This window comes from Arachis hypogaea, chromosome 16 (assembly GCF_003086295.3).
Source record: "Arachis hypogaea cultivar Tifrunner chromosome 16, arahy.Tifrunner.gnm2.J5K5, whole genome shotgun sequence".
NCBI lineage: Eukaryota > Viridiplantae > Streptophyta > Magnoliopsida > Fabales > Fabaceae > Arachis > Arachis hypogaea.
The window spans coordinates 22,044,075-22,058,259 of record NC_092051.1 but is presented as its reverse complement, the minus strand read 5'-3'; the positions used below and the strand labels follow the sequence as shown (position 1 = coordinate 22,058,259).

Genomic DNA, 14,185 nt, shown 5'->3' with positions numbered 1-14,185 from the left:
GGACTGCTTCAATTATGTTTGTCATCAGGTTACTGCTTTAAATGGAGGGAAAATAATTATTTAAAAAAATAAAAATTTATTTCCATCGGCATTACCGTCGGTAAAAGCCAACAGATTTTCTTTTAAAAAACCACAAAAAACGTTCCATTGGAATTACCGTCGGCGGTAAAGCAGCGCAAAAATGTGCAACATAGTGCCGTTACCGTCAGATTAATCGACGGTAACTTTCTACATATTTTGTCATCATACCCACTATATTCCGATGCTAATTCCGACGAAAATTAGCGTCGGAAGAAAAATCTAATGGTAAGTATTTTTCGGCGAGGTTTATACAATCGCATAACTTCCATCAGTAAATCTGATTGTATCCGGCAACTTTTTTGTAGTGATTCGTTGCTAATAAAATTAATTTTTGCGCCTCTACTTACCGTCTAATTTAGTTACGGAATTTAAAATCCAACGATAACTTATTCGAGGGTCAAATATCACTTGTAACCGTCGGAAAATACATCGCTAAATCTGTCGGTAACGTCCGTCGCTAAATCCGCCGGTAATGTCCATTGCGAAATTGGACGGTATTCGACGCATTTCTTGTAGTGTAAGCTATGATTAATTTAGAGAAAATTTTATTCCCCTTCTTTAAAAGATACTAAAATCATATTCCCTTTTCTTTTATCGGTAAAATGTACACTCTCTTCCTTTATAACTTTTAGAAAACTTATTCTTTAATCCATTTCAAAATTTTTTTGTTAACTCTAACTAGTTAACGTTAATTTTTTTTCTTTTAAATTGTGTTTTGCAAAATTATCTTTTAACAAAAAATTTATTTTTTTAAATCAAATTGTATTTGTCTAAATATTTTTTAACAATTTTTTGTTCAAGGATATGTTTGTAAATAATTTTACTCTTTTTTTTTTAAAAGAGGTAAAGTTAACGTTAATTAGTTATTGTTAAAAAAAAAAAAACTAAATTAGTTAAAAAGAAAATTTTTTAAAAGTTATAGAAGAGATGAGTAATTGAGTATATATTTTATAAATAAAAGGAAAATGTGTGTATTTTTTTTTGGCTGACTGAATGGGTATCATTTTAAGTTTTCAACATATTTTAGAGGAGAGTGGAATTCTCTGTTGATTTAAATTAAGATTATATTTGTTCATACCCTGACCCAATAATAAAGGTCCAGGACCCAAGCAAATAGGCCCAACCCAAAGGGTTGGCCCTCACCCAAAGGGTTGGCCCTCACCCAGTACCAGCCTTCATCCCAAGAAGTCGGTACTAAACACGACCTGCTCCAAAGAAGTCGGATACGAGGGTTAGTTTGCAGATAACACTCATTCGAATGAGTAACTGCCCCTAGAAACTCTCTAACCACTTCATAGAGCCATATCTTAACCTCCCTAAGATATGGGAACGGTTATCCACCTAAAAAGGTGGCACTACTTCAGCGGTGGTTATTGGTTCACCACTATAAATACACTGACACCATTCAGGTATCTCTAAGTTCCAATACTCTCTAACCTGCTCACACTCTTGCTAACTTAGGCATCGGAGTGTCTTTGCAGGTACCACCCCCATTATTTTCACACGTGCAAGTCGGACGGAGGAACACCGAGAACAGACCCACTCGAAAGCCACCTCCTTCATACGTTTGGGCCAACCAGCGCCATCCAACCCATTAATCTCCGGTTACCCACCATAACATTGGCGCCGTTGCCGAGGAACCCGAGAGAACAACCAGTGATGGCGGATAGATCCCCTGAAGAGGGTCATGTGGAGACAGATTCTGAACAAGAGAATCTGAACACTGGAAACAATGAGGCAGACCAGACCCTTCACCAGGAAGCCAACGATCAACACAGGGAAGGCACCTCCGGAATCAAAAACCCGAAGATAAATTCCTCGGAGGGGCGCGAATCAGAAAAAGAAGGACCATCCCACGCAATTGAGCTCATGGGATTAGTCCACAGTCGCCTCGAGCAGCTAGAACAGGAACGGGAACGACAAAAGAAAACCGAAAAGAACCTAAAAGAGGAGATGGAGCGACGAAAAGAGTTAGAAAGAAAACTCTTAAAGTTAGAATCCTCCCTCAAAGGTCAGAACTCCCACGACGGTAGAGAAGATTCGCCCTTAGGGGAGAACGATCCTTTTAGCGAGGACATAATGAGGGCAAAAGTTCCGAGAAACTTTAGAAGCCCCGATATGGACCTCTATGACGGAACCACTGATCCAAAGCATCATCTGAGCAACTTTAAAAGTCGGATATATCTGGCTGACGCCTCTGACGCTACGCGATGCAAAGCTTTTCCGACAACCTTGTCAAAAGCAGCGATGAAGTGGTTCGACAGCCTCCCTCCGAAGTCAATTACCAGTTTTGAAGACCTCTCAAGAAAGTTCTTGATGAGGTTCTCCATCCAGAAAGACAAAGTAAAACATGCATCAAGTCTCCTGGGAATAAAACAGGAGGTCGGGCAGTCCTTACGGGCCTATATGGAAAGGTTCAACAAAGCATGTTTGGAGATTCAAGACCTGCCCACCGAAGCAGTCATCATGGGGCTAGTCAATGGTCTTAGAGAAGGTCCCTTCTCACAGTCCATATCAAAAAGACACCCCGCCTCATTAAGTGATGTACAGGAAAGAGCTGAAAAGTACATCAATATGGAAGAAAATGCTAGGCTAAGAGACCCGAGTTTGCGACCCGGTCACCCTCCCTCAAGGAAAGAGAGGGAGAGGGAAGCTAAGAAGAAGGAAGAACTCGGCCTCGATAGGCCAAGAAAATATCACTCTTATACTCCACTGAAAGTTCCTGTAGAGGATGTATACAGAGAAATTTGCAATACCGAAAGGCTGCCTCCTCCCAGGCCCATTAAAAATAAAAGAGGGGGGAGCCGCGGTGATTACTGTGAGTACCATAAGATATATGGGCACTCCACAAACGACTGTTACGACCTTAAAAATGTGATAGAAAAACTGGCCAGAGAAGGTCGGCTTGACAGATATCTCATAGAAAGGTCGGACAGTCATGGAAAAAGAAAGCGAGATGATATGGATAGAAGAGACCCACCACCACAAACTCCGGAGAGACATATCCATATGATCTCAGGAGGGTTTACGGGAAGGGGACTCACAAAATCTTCTCGTAAAAGACATCTCAAGAGAGTTTACCAAGTCGGAGAGGGGTCCTCCGACCTTCCAACCATTTCATTCACAAAGGAAGATGGGCGAGGAATAATCCCTGGGCACGACGACCCAGTGGTAATTACCATGATCCTGGCAAATGCCCATCTACACAGAACACTAGTAGACCAAGGAAGCTCAGCGGACATCCTCTTTAAGCCCGCTTTCGACAAACTAGGTTTAGATGAGAAAGAGTTAAGAGCCTACCCCGACACCTTGTACGGATTAGGCGACACGCCAATAAAGCCACTAGGATTTTTGCCCTTCCACACCACCTTTGGAAAGGGGGAGAAATCAAAGACTCTGAGTATAGACTTCATAGTTATCGACGTGGGGTCGGCCTGTAATGCTTTAATCGGCAGAGCTACCCTTAATCGACTCGGAGCGGTGGTATCGACACCCCACCTCTGCATGAAATTCTTGACCTCAGCGGGGATAGCAACGGTGAGGGGAGATCAGAAGCTGGCAAGGAAATGCTACAATGAAAGCCTAAACCTGAGGGGAAAAGGCAAAGAAGTTCACACAATAGAGCTCGGTGGAGCAAGGATTAAAGAAGAGCTGCGACCACGACCCGGAGGAAAAACCGAGGAGATTCAGGTCGGAGAAGAGGAAGGAAAAAGCACTCACATAGGAACCAACCTGGGGGAAACCCTAAGACAAGAATTGATTAAGCTCCTAAGAGATAATTCCGATCTCTTCGCCTAGAAGGCCTCCGACATGCCTGGGATAGATCCAAAACTCATGTCCCACAAGCTCTCGGTCCACTCGGGATCTCGACCTGTACAACAACGAAGACGCAAGCTCGGCCCAGAGCGAGCTCTAATAGTAGAGGAGCAAGTACAAGCGCTCCTAGAAGCCGGTTTCATCAGAGAAGTCGAATATCCAACATGGCTAGCCAATGTGGTGCTAGTCAAAAAACAAAATGGTAAATGGAGAATGTGCGTCGACTATACCGACTTAAATAAGGCATGTCCCAAGGACCCTTATCCACTACCAAGCATTGACACCCTAGTAGACTCTAGCTCGGGGTATCAATACTTGTCGTTCATGGATGCCTACTCAGGGTATAACCAAATCCCGATGTATGAACCAGACCAGGAAAAAACATCATTCATCACGCCCAGAGCTAACTTTTGCTACGTGGTCATGCCATTTGGATTGAAAAATGCAGGGGCCACATATCAGAGGCTGATGAATAAGGTGTTTGCCCCTCACTTAGGGAGCTTAATGGAAGTGTACGTCGACGATATGCTGGTAAAGACCAAGAAAGAAGTCGACCTCTTGTCTGACCTTTCACAAGTCTTTGACACCATAAGGTTGCACGGGATGAGACTAAATCCTGCAAAGTGCGCCTTCGCGGTGGAGGCAGGAAAATTTCTAGGATTCATACTAACACAAAGAGGGATCGAAGCCAATCCCGACAAGTGTAGAGCTATCCTAGAAATGAAAAGCCCGACTTGTTTGAGAGAGGTCCAATAGCTGAATGGCCGACTAGCAGCTCTCTCCAGATTTTTGGCAGGATCAGCACTAAGATCCCTTCCACTGTTCTCCCTATTGAGAAAGGGACACCAATTTGAATGGACTCCCGAATGCGAAGAGGCGTTCCAGGAGTTCAAAAAGTTTTTGAGCCAACCTCCTATTTTGACCCGACCTGTAGCCGGAAAAGACCTCGTCCTATACCTATCCGTGGCAGACAAGGCTGTCTCAGCAGCCTTGATAAGAGAAGACGAGGATGGTCAACACCCAATCTATTTCATCAGTAAAGTTCTACAGGGCCCTGAGCTAAGGTATCACAAATTAGAGAAGTTTGCCTACTCCTTAGTGATAGCCTCTCGAAGGCTACGGCCTTACTTTCAAGCTCACACAAAAAGAGTCCGCACGAACCAACCCATGAAGCAAATCCTCCAAAAGACGGATGTTGCAGGAAGAATGGTTCAATGGGCAATAGAGCTCTCCGAGTTCGACTTGAAGTACGAAACTCGGACGGCGATTAAAGCCCAGTGCCTCGCCGACTTTATTGCAGAATATGCAGGGGATCAAGAGGATAAACCAACTACATGGGAACTCTATGTAGATGGATCCTCCAATAAAACAGGAAGCGGCGCAGGCATAATATTGGTAGATGAAAGGGGAACCCAGATAGAGGTCTCCCTCAAGTTTGAATTTCCAGCTTCAAATAATCAGGCAGAATATGAAGCCTTGATTGCAGGATTGAAGCTGGCAGAAGAAGTCGGTGCTACGAAGGTAATGGTATACAGTGATTCTCAAGTGGTGACCTCCCAAATAAGCGGAGAATATCAGGCAAAAGACCCAAATATGAAGAGATACTTGGAAAAAACTCTGGAGCACCTTGGGCGTTTTGCAGAAACCGAGGTCACGCACATAACTCGAGACCTAAATAGCAGAGCAGACGCCCTATCCAAGTTAGCAAGTACCAAGCCAGGAGGAAATAACAGAAGCCTGATCCAAGAAACTCTCCAGGAACCTTCAGTGGTAAAAATGGAAGACAAACAAGAAGTCTTTGAAGTGGTCGGATTAAACCTCGGATGGATGAACCCCTTGGTCGAATACCTGAAATTCGACATCCTCCCCAAGGAGGAAAAGGAGGCCAAGAAAATCCGAAGGGAAGCACAACACTATACCTTGGTGAAAAATATTCTCTATAGAAGGGGGATATCAACACCATTGTTAAAGTGTGTACCGACCTCAAGAGCCACCGAGGTATTAGAGGAGGTACATAGTGGAATCTGCGGGAACCATCTCGGAGCAAGGTCATTAGCCAGAAAGGTGATCCGAGCTGGATTCTACTGGCCAACCTTGCAGAAAGATGCCACAGACTTTGTGAAAAAATGCCAACCGTGTCAAATGCATGCAAATTTTCACGTGGCCCCCCCAGAGGAGCTCATCAGTATCACCTCCCCATGGCCCTTTGCAAAATGGGGAATGGATTTGTTAGGTCCTTTTCCCCAGGCGCCAGGACAAGTCAAATACCTAATAGTGGGAATAGATTATTTCACAAAGTGGATAGAAGCAGAACCACTGGCCACCATCACTGCACAAAGAAGTCGGAGGTTCCTCTACAAAAATATAATCACAAGGTATGGGATACCTTATTCCATTACCACAGATAACGGAACCCAGTTCACCGACTCCACCTTTAGAAGCCTAGTAGCCAGTATGAACATCAAACACCTGTTCACCTCAGTGGAACACCCACAAGCCAATGGGCAAGCCGAAGCAGCCAACAAAGTCATACTGGCAGGGCTGAAGAAAAGATTACAAGATGCGAAAGGAGTTTGGGCTGAAGAGCTCCAACAAGTACTATGGGCTTACAGAACAACCCCCCAATCCGCCACTGGAGAAACACCCTTCCGACTAGTTTATGGCGTAGAAGCTATGATCCCAATAGAGGTCAATGAGCAAAGCCCAAGAGTGATTTTCCACGACGAGATCGGGAATATACAGGGGCACAAAGAGGAGCTCGACTTGCTCCCCGAAATCCGAGAAGAAGCCCAGATAAGAGAAGCAGCGTTGAAGCAAAGGATGACCGCGAGATACAACAAAAAAGTCATTCGAAGGAGTTTCACCCCAGATGACTTGGTCCTAATCAAAAACGATATTGGAGTCAACAAATCAGGAGAAGGAAAGCTCGCTGCTAATTGGAAAGGACCATACAAGATCAACGAGGTCTTAGGAAAAGGCTATTATAGGGTAACCGACTTCGACGGCAACGAGTTACCAAGATCATGGCATGCTTGTAATATGAAAAGGTACTACAGCTAAAAGCGAACTACTCCCTGATGTACTCTTTTCCCAATTTCATGATTTTTTCCCAAAATCAAAGGGTTTTTTCTGAAAAGGGTTTTTAACGAAGCATCATAGTAGGGGCTAAGGGAAAATAAATTATCAAAAGCCCTTAGTAGCAATAAGGTACCTCCTCAATTAATAAAGATCTCTTTCATTTTAAATATCTCTTTTAAATTCCCTTTTTATTCTCTTTCTACGAAACGCGCCGATTTAAGCTCGACAAAACGTGAAAATCCCATGAACCGACCTAGATGGTCGTCAGGATAAAACGACGAGGTACAAGTCGGCGTAAAGAGGCTATAGAAGTCGATCATGATAAACTCGGGAGCAGTAAGACTCATAAGTCGGAATGCGAAACCGAGTAAAATTAAAATGAATCGCAAAAGTAGCCTAAGTCACGAAAAACTCAATAAAACAAAATTGAGTACTAGGAATAACAAAAAGAGATAGGAAAAACTAAGAAAAAGTTATAAGGCTGCCTTGAGGATCAAAGAGATTCAGAAAAGCAGGCAAGCCCCAAAGAAAAGGTTTTTTCCAGAAAAGATCAAAGAGTCAAAAGAACCACGAACAGAAAAGCATGCGCGCATAAGGTAACTCAAAACCCTTATCCAAAAAAGGGCATTTATTTAAACGCTAAATTAAACCCTTATTAAAAAGGGTATCGAAAATTTGTTTTGTTTACGGCCCTAAAAGGCCAGAAAATTGTTGTAAACATCAACAAATAAATATAAAAAGAGTTTAAAAAGAGGGACCCACAGGCCGAGCCCCAATAGCCAAAATCACTTCTTAAGAGGAGTAGAAGGATCACCACCACCAGGACCAGGAGTTGGAGAGAAAGTCGGAGGAGCGGCAGAAGAACTCGGAGCGTCCTTAGAGCGAGGAGGGGACTCTATGATCCTCTGCCCCCGAGTCTTCAAATCAGACTCAGACTCCACCACGGGGACAGGAGGATCCACGATGGCACCATCAATAACAACCTTATCAGGGTCCAAAGGAGAAAGGTCCAAGTCAGGAGCAATGACTCCGACCTGCTCCTTAAAAACCCTCCAAGCCTCATCAGCACCATCCGCAATAGAATCCTCCAACTCGGTATAGGCCTTCCGGGCATTCAGCAAGTCATTCTTTACAGACACAAGATCAGCAAATAAACTATTGTAGCTGGCTTGCGCTGCTTTCCTCAAATCCACCTCTATGTTGCATTGGACTTGCAACTTCTTCTCCTTCTCCCGGAGGCTGGCCCTCTCCTCCTTCAGCTTGGCAACTTCCCCCTCCAACTCCCTCTCATGCTCCTGATATATGCGAAGCCTGCCTTCCAGCTCATCGACCCTCGAGGTCGTCCCTAAAGAGCTGAGAGGAGTCTTCTCAAATATATCTAAGAGTTTGCCACAAACTCCCGCCGTCTTGAGACTCTCCTCAACCACAGTGGTGAGGTAGTGCCGAACAGAAACATCATCCATACTCATACGAGCATGGGGATAAATGTTCTTTCGGACGAACGCAAGAGCGTCCGCCTCACCAGAAGCGCCAGACTCTAAGGTCTTGCGCTTCTTCGGCTCTGGTTCAGGAGTAGGTCGGATAGAAGGGGGTGGCAGAGAGGAAGCAGAGGAAGAAATTACAATAGGTTGGGAGGGAGTCCCGACGTTCCGAGGAGGAGGAGGAGGAGGAGAGACAACCGCCCTAGCACCACCAGATCTGGCACGAGACCTTGCCTTGGCTTCCTGAACCCTCTGGTAAGACTCTTGAGCGTTTTTCTTTGCCATCTCTGCAAAAACAAATTGGTAGCTAAAAGTCAGACAAGTCGGTAAAAGAAATTGCAAGTCGGAAATAAATAAGAAACGCAAAAAGCTACCTAGTTGTGACTGGACAAAAGTCGGCGACCCCTGGAGAAATTTTTTAGTATCCAAGTATGGGGCCCTCCCCCACACTTCTCGGAGGAACTCTACGATGGCCGCCTCCACTTCGTCTAGGTCATCCAGACCATATTTCTCACAGGGGGAGGCCTCTAACCAGTATAGAGGAAAGCGAGGAGAAGAACTCTCATCTAAGAAAAAGGGGTGGTGACCCTCTACTGCTTGAACTTTGAAAAAATAGCTTTTAAAATCGTGAAAGGATTCGTCAAAAAGGGTAAAAAGCCTCCGACCTTGTATGGCTCGGAAGGACACCCACTGTTGCTTATTATTTAGCCCACTGAAGGGCTTGGTCATATGGAAGAGATAGAAGAAAATCCTCAGAAAAATCGAGAACTCTAAGGCCTGGCTGATAAATTGGTAAATTTTCAAAAAACCCCAAGAGTTGGGGTGAAGCTGGGTGGGAGCAACCTGGCAGTGACGTAACACAGACATTTCAAACTCTGAAAACGGAAGAAAAACGCCCAAACGGGTGACCATACTCTCATACATAAAAAAGAAATGAGGGGCCGCCTCGTCGGCCCTCCCGAAGCAAACCCAGTCTTCTGGACCCGGGACTACCAACTCATACTTCGGCTCATCCTCTTCAGAAGTACAAATTCTATGGTGAGTACGAAGGTGGGTGATAAACTCGGTATCGACTGAAGGCTCCTCCCCTAGGACCGTGACATCGACCCACTGAGAGAGAACATCTACGGAAGCCATTTTCTTTTCTTAAAAGGGGTGACAAGAAACCTACAAAAAGAAAAGGAAAATCAACACACGGTCTCTAAAGGGACGGGGTACGGAACTAAAGCCTACAAACCAATCTACCTACAAAATAAAAGCACGCAAATAGAAAGCATGTTACAGAAGGGGAAAAAGCTAACCTTTAAGTCTGAAATCAAGACGGGAGGAAGTAAAAGCCTTCGAAACGCAAGAATGCAGCACGAACGAATGCAAGGGAAATTTGAAAAATCGCAGAAACGAAACAACGAAAGAGAGGAAAAGTATTTATAAGAACGTTAGGGGCATAATGGTAAAATTGGGGCAATCATTAATGAAGATGCACCGTTACCAAGGCCATTAAATCCCTACGCACACCCCTAACGGACACGACGCTTGATTAGACATAACTGTCAGAACCGAAAGGTCAAGGAAAATCACGTCGGTTCTTAAACCATCACATCGGTCCTCTTGCAAATCGGCTACGACCCCGAGTTGAATACTCGAACCCAAATCCTAAAAGGAAATTGGGCTCGAGTAGGGGCACTGTTCATACCCTAGCCCAATAATAAAGGTCCAGGACCCAAGCAAATAGGCCCAACCCAAAGGGTTGGCCCTCACCCAGTACCAGCCTTCATCCCAAGAAGTCGGTACTAAACACGACCTGCTCCAAAGAAGTCGGATACGAGGGTTAGCTGGCAGATAACACTCATTCGAATGAGTAACTGCCCCTAGAAACTCTCTAACCACTTCATAGAGCCATATCTTAACCTCCCTAAGATATGGGAACGGTTATCCACCTAAAAAGGTGGCACTACTTCAGCGGTGGTTATTGGTTCACCACTATAAATACACTAACACCATTCAGGTATCTCTAAGTTCCAATACTCTCTAACCTGCTCACACTCTTGCTAATTTAGGCATCGGAGTGTCTTTGCAGGTACCACCCCCCATTATTTTCACACGTGCAAGTCGGACGGAGGAACACCGAGAACAGACCCACTCGAAAGCCACCTCCTTCATACGTTTGGGCCAACCAGCGCCATCCAACCCATTAATCTCCGGTTACCCACCATAACAATATTCATTCATTCCATTGATAGAAAGATGCGGCAATTTACTGTATAAACTATAAAGCACAGTAATGAATGCACATTTATTAGGGATTACTCATCATGATTATCCGTAGACATAAGTTTTTCAACTAGTGATATCTGTGAGCGCAGCAAAACCCCATAGAACTGACACATCACACAACCTCAACACCTTGATGCAGATGTTTTTCACCATATGTATATGGTACGAGAATGAGTTCACCACGCACTCCCAATATAATCCCTCCATTATCGTTTGCCCTTTAATCCAAATAAGTTCATTGGCCAACATGATTTCCTTTCCGGGACCAAAATAATAACTCTGTTTTTGTTTGCAGCAAAATAGAACGTGTGTACCAAATCAAAGATAGGTTTAGAGATAACCAATCCTTCTAGCACATTCAATGGTATCATCCAATATCTTTTTGGTGTCATATTTGTAGACGAATCCCTTCTCACACAGCTTTGTTGAACCCCATTTTACATCCACCTTCTTCCCCTCCACGTATCTGTAATGTAATCTCAACTTAGATTACTTTCAATTAATCAAGACATAATTGAAATTAATAAGCAAATAATAAGGGTAGGTCACATACTCTTGCTTGACATTGAATTCAGGATAATGTTGAATGTAATAACCAGCAATCTCTGCTATTGAAACATAGGAACTTGCACACAAGAATCTTCCCTTCATTGAGGAATTTTCCATGCAGAAGATGTGAGCTTCACATACATCATCAATATGCACTAAAGGGACTTTCCCCAGCAATGATTCTAAAAATTTGAGTGATTTGTAGGTCTCTGAATTTCCTGTGATCAGTGAAAGACAAACTGCAATGCTACCAGATGCAAAGGATTGAATGGTGTCCCCACCAATAAGACCACATGGAATTGTTACCACCTCTAATCCACCACAACCGTTTTCATTGTTATTGTAGCTCAACATTTCTTTCTCTGTTAGTGTCTTTGAATAAGTGTAGTCCTTCATAGCAACACCAGTTACCACAGTCAAATCAAACATATTAGGATAGATTAATACGGTGTATTTTCCATAATCTTTCAATGTAAAAAATTTTATTAACGTTACAGAATTAGATGCACGTGTATGATTATTTTAAATTCTAGATTTAATCTCTAGTTATGTTTGGAATTGGAACTACTACCTACCAAATGAATCTCTAACCTTATGATGATCGTCATGGTAGACATATGATAAAGAATCATTGAGAGGGGTCCAGCAAGTTTCGTCGACGAAATCCTTGAAAGCAGTTCCATCTTCCTTCAAGGGAGAAGAAGAGAGAACAGAAGCTGTGTAGATTAAGCGCTTCACAGTCCCTGATCTGAGACAAGACATGAAGATGGTTTTGGAGCCTGCAAGTGCTGCTTCAACCGTGTTCTTGTACTGAGAAGAACCGGGTTCATGGTTGAGGGGAGTAGCCACGTGGAAGACGAACTCGCATCCCTGAATGGCAGGGTCAAAGTCAGCGGGGTTGTAAATATCAGCTTCGAACAAGAAAAGTTTCCCTTGGGAATCTGGAATGTTCTTGAGAATCCCCACCTTGGATTCATTCTCTGCAATAATAATTAAAGTGAAACTCAGAATTCAGAGAGTGCTCATCATCATCATTAGTAGAAGAAGATTTGTTTGTAATGAGATTAAACAAGTACTGATATCTCTGAGAGTGGCGTGCACGGTGTAACCCTTCTCTAGGAGCTTCTTCACCAGGTAAGAACCAACGTAACCAGTGGCTCCTGTTACGCAAACCTTGCATCTTCTTCCTCTTCTCTCCATCTTCGTCTTTGTCTCTTTAACTCACGAATACGTATACAAGTGCATACATAGAGAAATCGCCAATGGTAATGGACTAATGGTACTTTGTGATTACAAAGTTTTCTAATATTTATAATCCTTCTATATCATGTAAAGAGAAATGCTAGACCATCAGAATTTATTACTAATAATTCAACCACATATTTTATCTTATACTTTTAAATATTAATAATTAATTAATGATAAAGAATAATAAATTTTAATTTTCAATCTATAGCTCCTAGACAGACACTACTACTAAACAAAATTGCAAGACCATGAAAGGTATATATAACAAACAAAATGAAAAATAGTATTTTTGTAATTTCTATAAGAAAGCGTGAACCGAATGAATTAAATTATTTGGTTCCTTCGGGGACATCCGATATTAAATTGATAATATCTCAATCGGCTTCAAGTGGCTAGCACATAGACGACGTTCCAGAAAACATGAATCAAACGAAAGAACTACCACTTAGTATAATCAAAGATGAAGAATACATACAAATAGAAAAGGACAGAGATATTTACTTAATATTGCGTATTTTCATATAATTCAAAGTCACAGCCTTGAATTGCAGCCTCAAATTGATGTGGACTGTACAAATCTGCCTCAAATAGCACCAGCTTTTCTTTTGCCTCTGGAAACCCTCTCAGAATGCCTGTCTTTGCGTCCTCTGCAATATATATATATGAAATCATCAAATAATGGATCTGATATGCCATTAATAAATAAGACTTCATAATAATGATGATAATCATATCATATATACTTAAGCTTCTAAGGGTTGCATGGACTATGTAGCCCTTTTGGAGAAGCTTGTTAACGAGGTAAGAACCAATGAAGCTGCCACCGCCGGTGACGCATACCTTCCACTCCCTCTTCTCCATCTTAGTTATTTATCTTTTCCCTCCTCTTCTCTCACCAACCAAACAATCTAAGAGGGCCACCCACCCACTACTGCAGTGTTTTATTAATTATTATCATAAAAAGATTGGAACCATCACCATCTATTTTTTTCAATATTGTATGTATAATGTATTATATTTATATGATCGAGACTCATTCACTCGGTCCTTTATTTCTACCATTTTTAATTTTTTTATGCGATGACAATTAATTAATATTAAAGTTTTTTAAGGGAGTAAAATAATTTTTATTTCTAAAATTTTGAAAATAATTTAATATTAATCCATTCTAGTTTATCGATCGTTTTTTTTAAATATTAGCCAATTTCTTTTTTAATTTTAATTTTACCGTTACTTATACTTTATCAATATTATCGTTATCACCACTACCACCATTTATCACCTTCAAACTCAAATACAAATTTAAAAGTTCAAATTTTTTTTTTCTCAAAGATAGATATTATTTTATTATTATAAAATAATAATATTTTCATAAGGAAGTACAAAAGAAGTTGGATATTCCCAATTATCACCAAATGTGATTGAAAGACAAATAGCTTAAGAAAGAGTAAAGTAAGAATAAAGAGAAATTATTAGCATTCATCAGGTATGGCTATTGAGTTCACGCACTTCTTGAGCTATCTCCGGCGCTGGGCTTATTAGCTTCTCAAAAACACACCTATTCCTCGCTTTCCAAGTGCTCCAACACAGCGCCGCAATGAAGAGGATCTTTTGTCTACCTTTAATTTGAGCCGCTGCCCAAGATAAGGCTCGTTGCC

At 42.3% G+C, this 14,185-nt stretch overlaps 3 protein-coding genes across 4 annotated transcripts; all 3 read right to left on the bottom strand.

Annotated features, from left to right (window-relative positions):
• Nucleotides 1–7,572: 7,572 nt before the first annotated feature.
• Nucleotides 7,573–9,736, bottom strand: LOC140179921 (uncharacterized). Its single transcript, XM_072220019.1, has 2 exons — nucleotides 8,831–9,736; nucleotides 7,573–8,743 (listed from the first exon to the last, which is right to left on the bottom strand). Exons 1-2 carry the CDS (start codon nucleotides 9,591–9,593, stop codon nucleotides 7,761–7,763), a joined length of 1,746 nt encoding a protein of 581 aa, XP_072076120.1. The 5' UTR covers nucleotides 9,594–9,736; the 3' UTR covers nucleotides 7,573–7,760.
• Nucleotides 9,737–10,709: 973 nt separating this feature from the next.
• LOC112758423 (NADPH HC-toxin reductase 1) lies at nucleotides 10,710–13,168 on the bottom strand. Of its 2 annotated transcripts, XM_025807098.3 has the most exons (5): nucleotides 13,029–13,168; nucleotides 12,356–12,599; nucleotides 11,871–12,259; nucleotides 11,284–11,669; nucleotides 10,710–11,196 (listed from the first exon to the last, which is right to left on the bottom strand). In XM_025807098.3, exons 2-5 carry the CDS (start codon nucleotides 12,477–12,479, stop codon nucleotides 11,061–11,063), a joined length of 1,035 nt encoding a protein of 344 aa, XP_025662883.1. In that variant the 5' UTR covers nucleotides 12,480–12,599; nucleotides 13,029–13,168; the 3' UTR covers nucleotides 10,710–11,060. The 2 variants fall into 2 exon arrangements, with proteins under 2 accessions (XP_025662883.1, XP_025662882.1); XM_025807097.3 differs by lacking the exon at nucleotides 13,029–13,168 and having other exon boundaries at nucleotides 12,356–12,919.
• LOC140180046 (NADPH HC-toxin reductase 1-like) lies at nucleotides 13,029–13,388 on the bottom strand. The gene is made up of 2 exons (XM_072220430.1): nucleotides 13,271–13,388; nucleotides 13,029–13,174 (listed from the first exon to the last, which is right to left on the bottom strand). The coding sequence occupies exons 1-2, from the start codon at nucleotides 13,386–13,388 to the stop codon at nucleotides 13,029–13,031; spliced, it is 264 nt and encodes an 87-aa protein (XP_072076531.1).
• Between the last annotated feature and the right edge of the window lie 797 nt (nucleotides 13,389–14,185).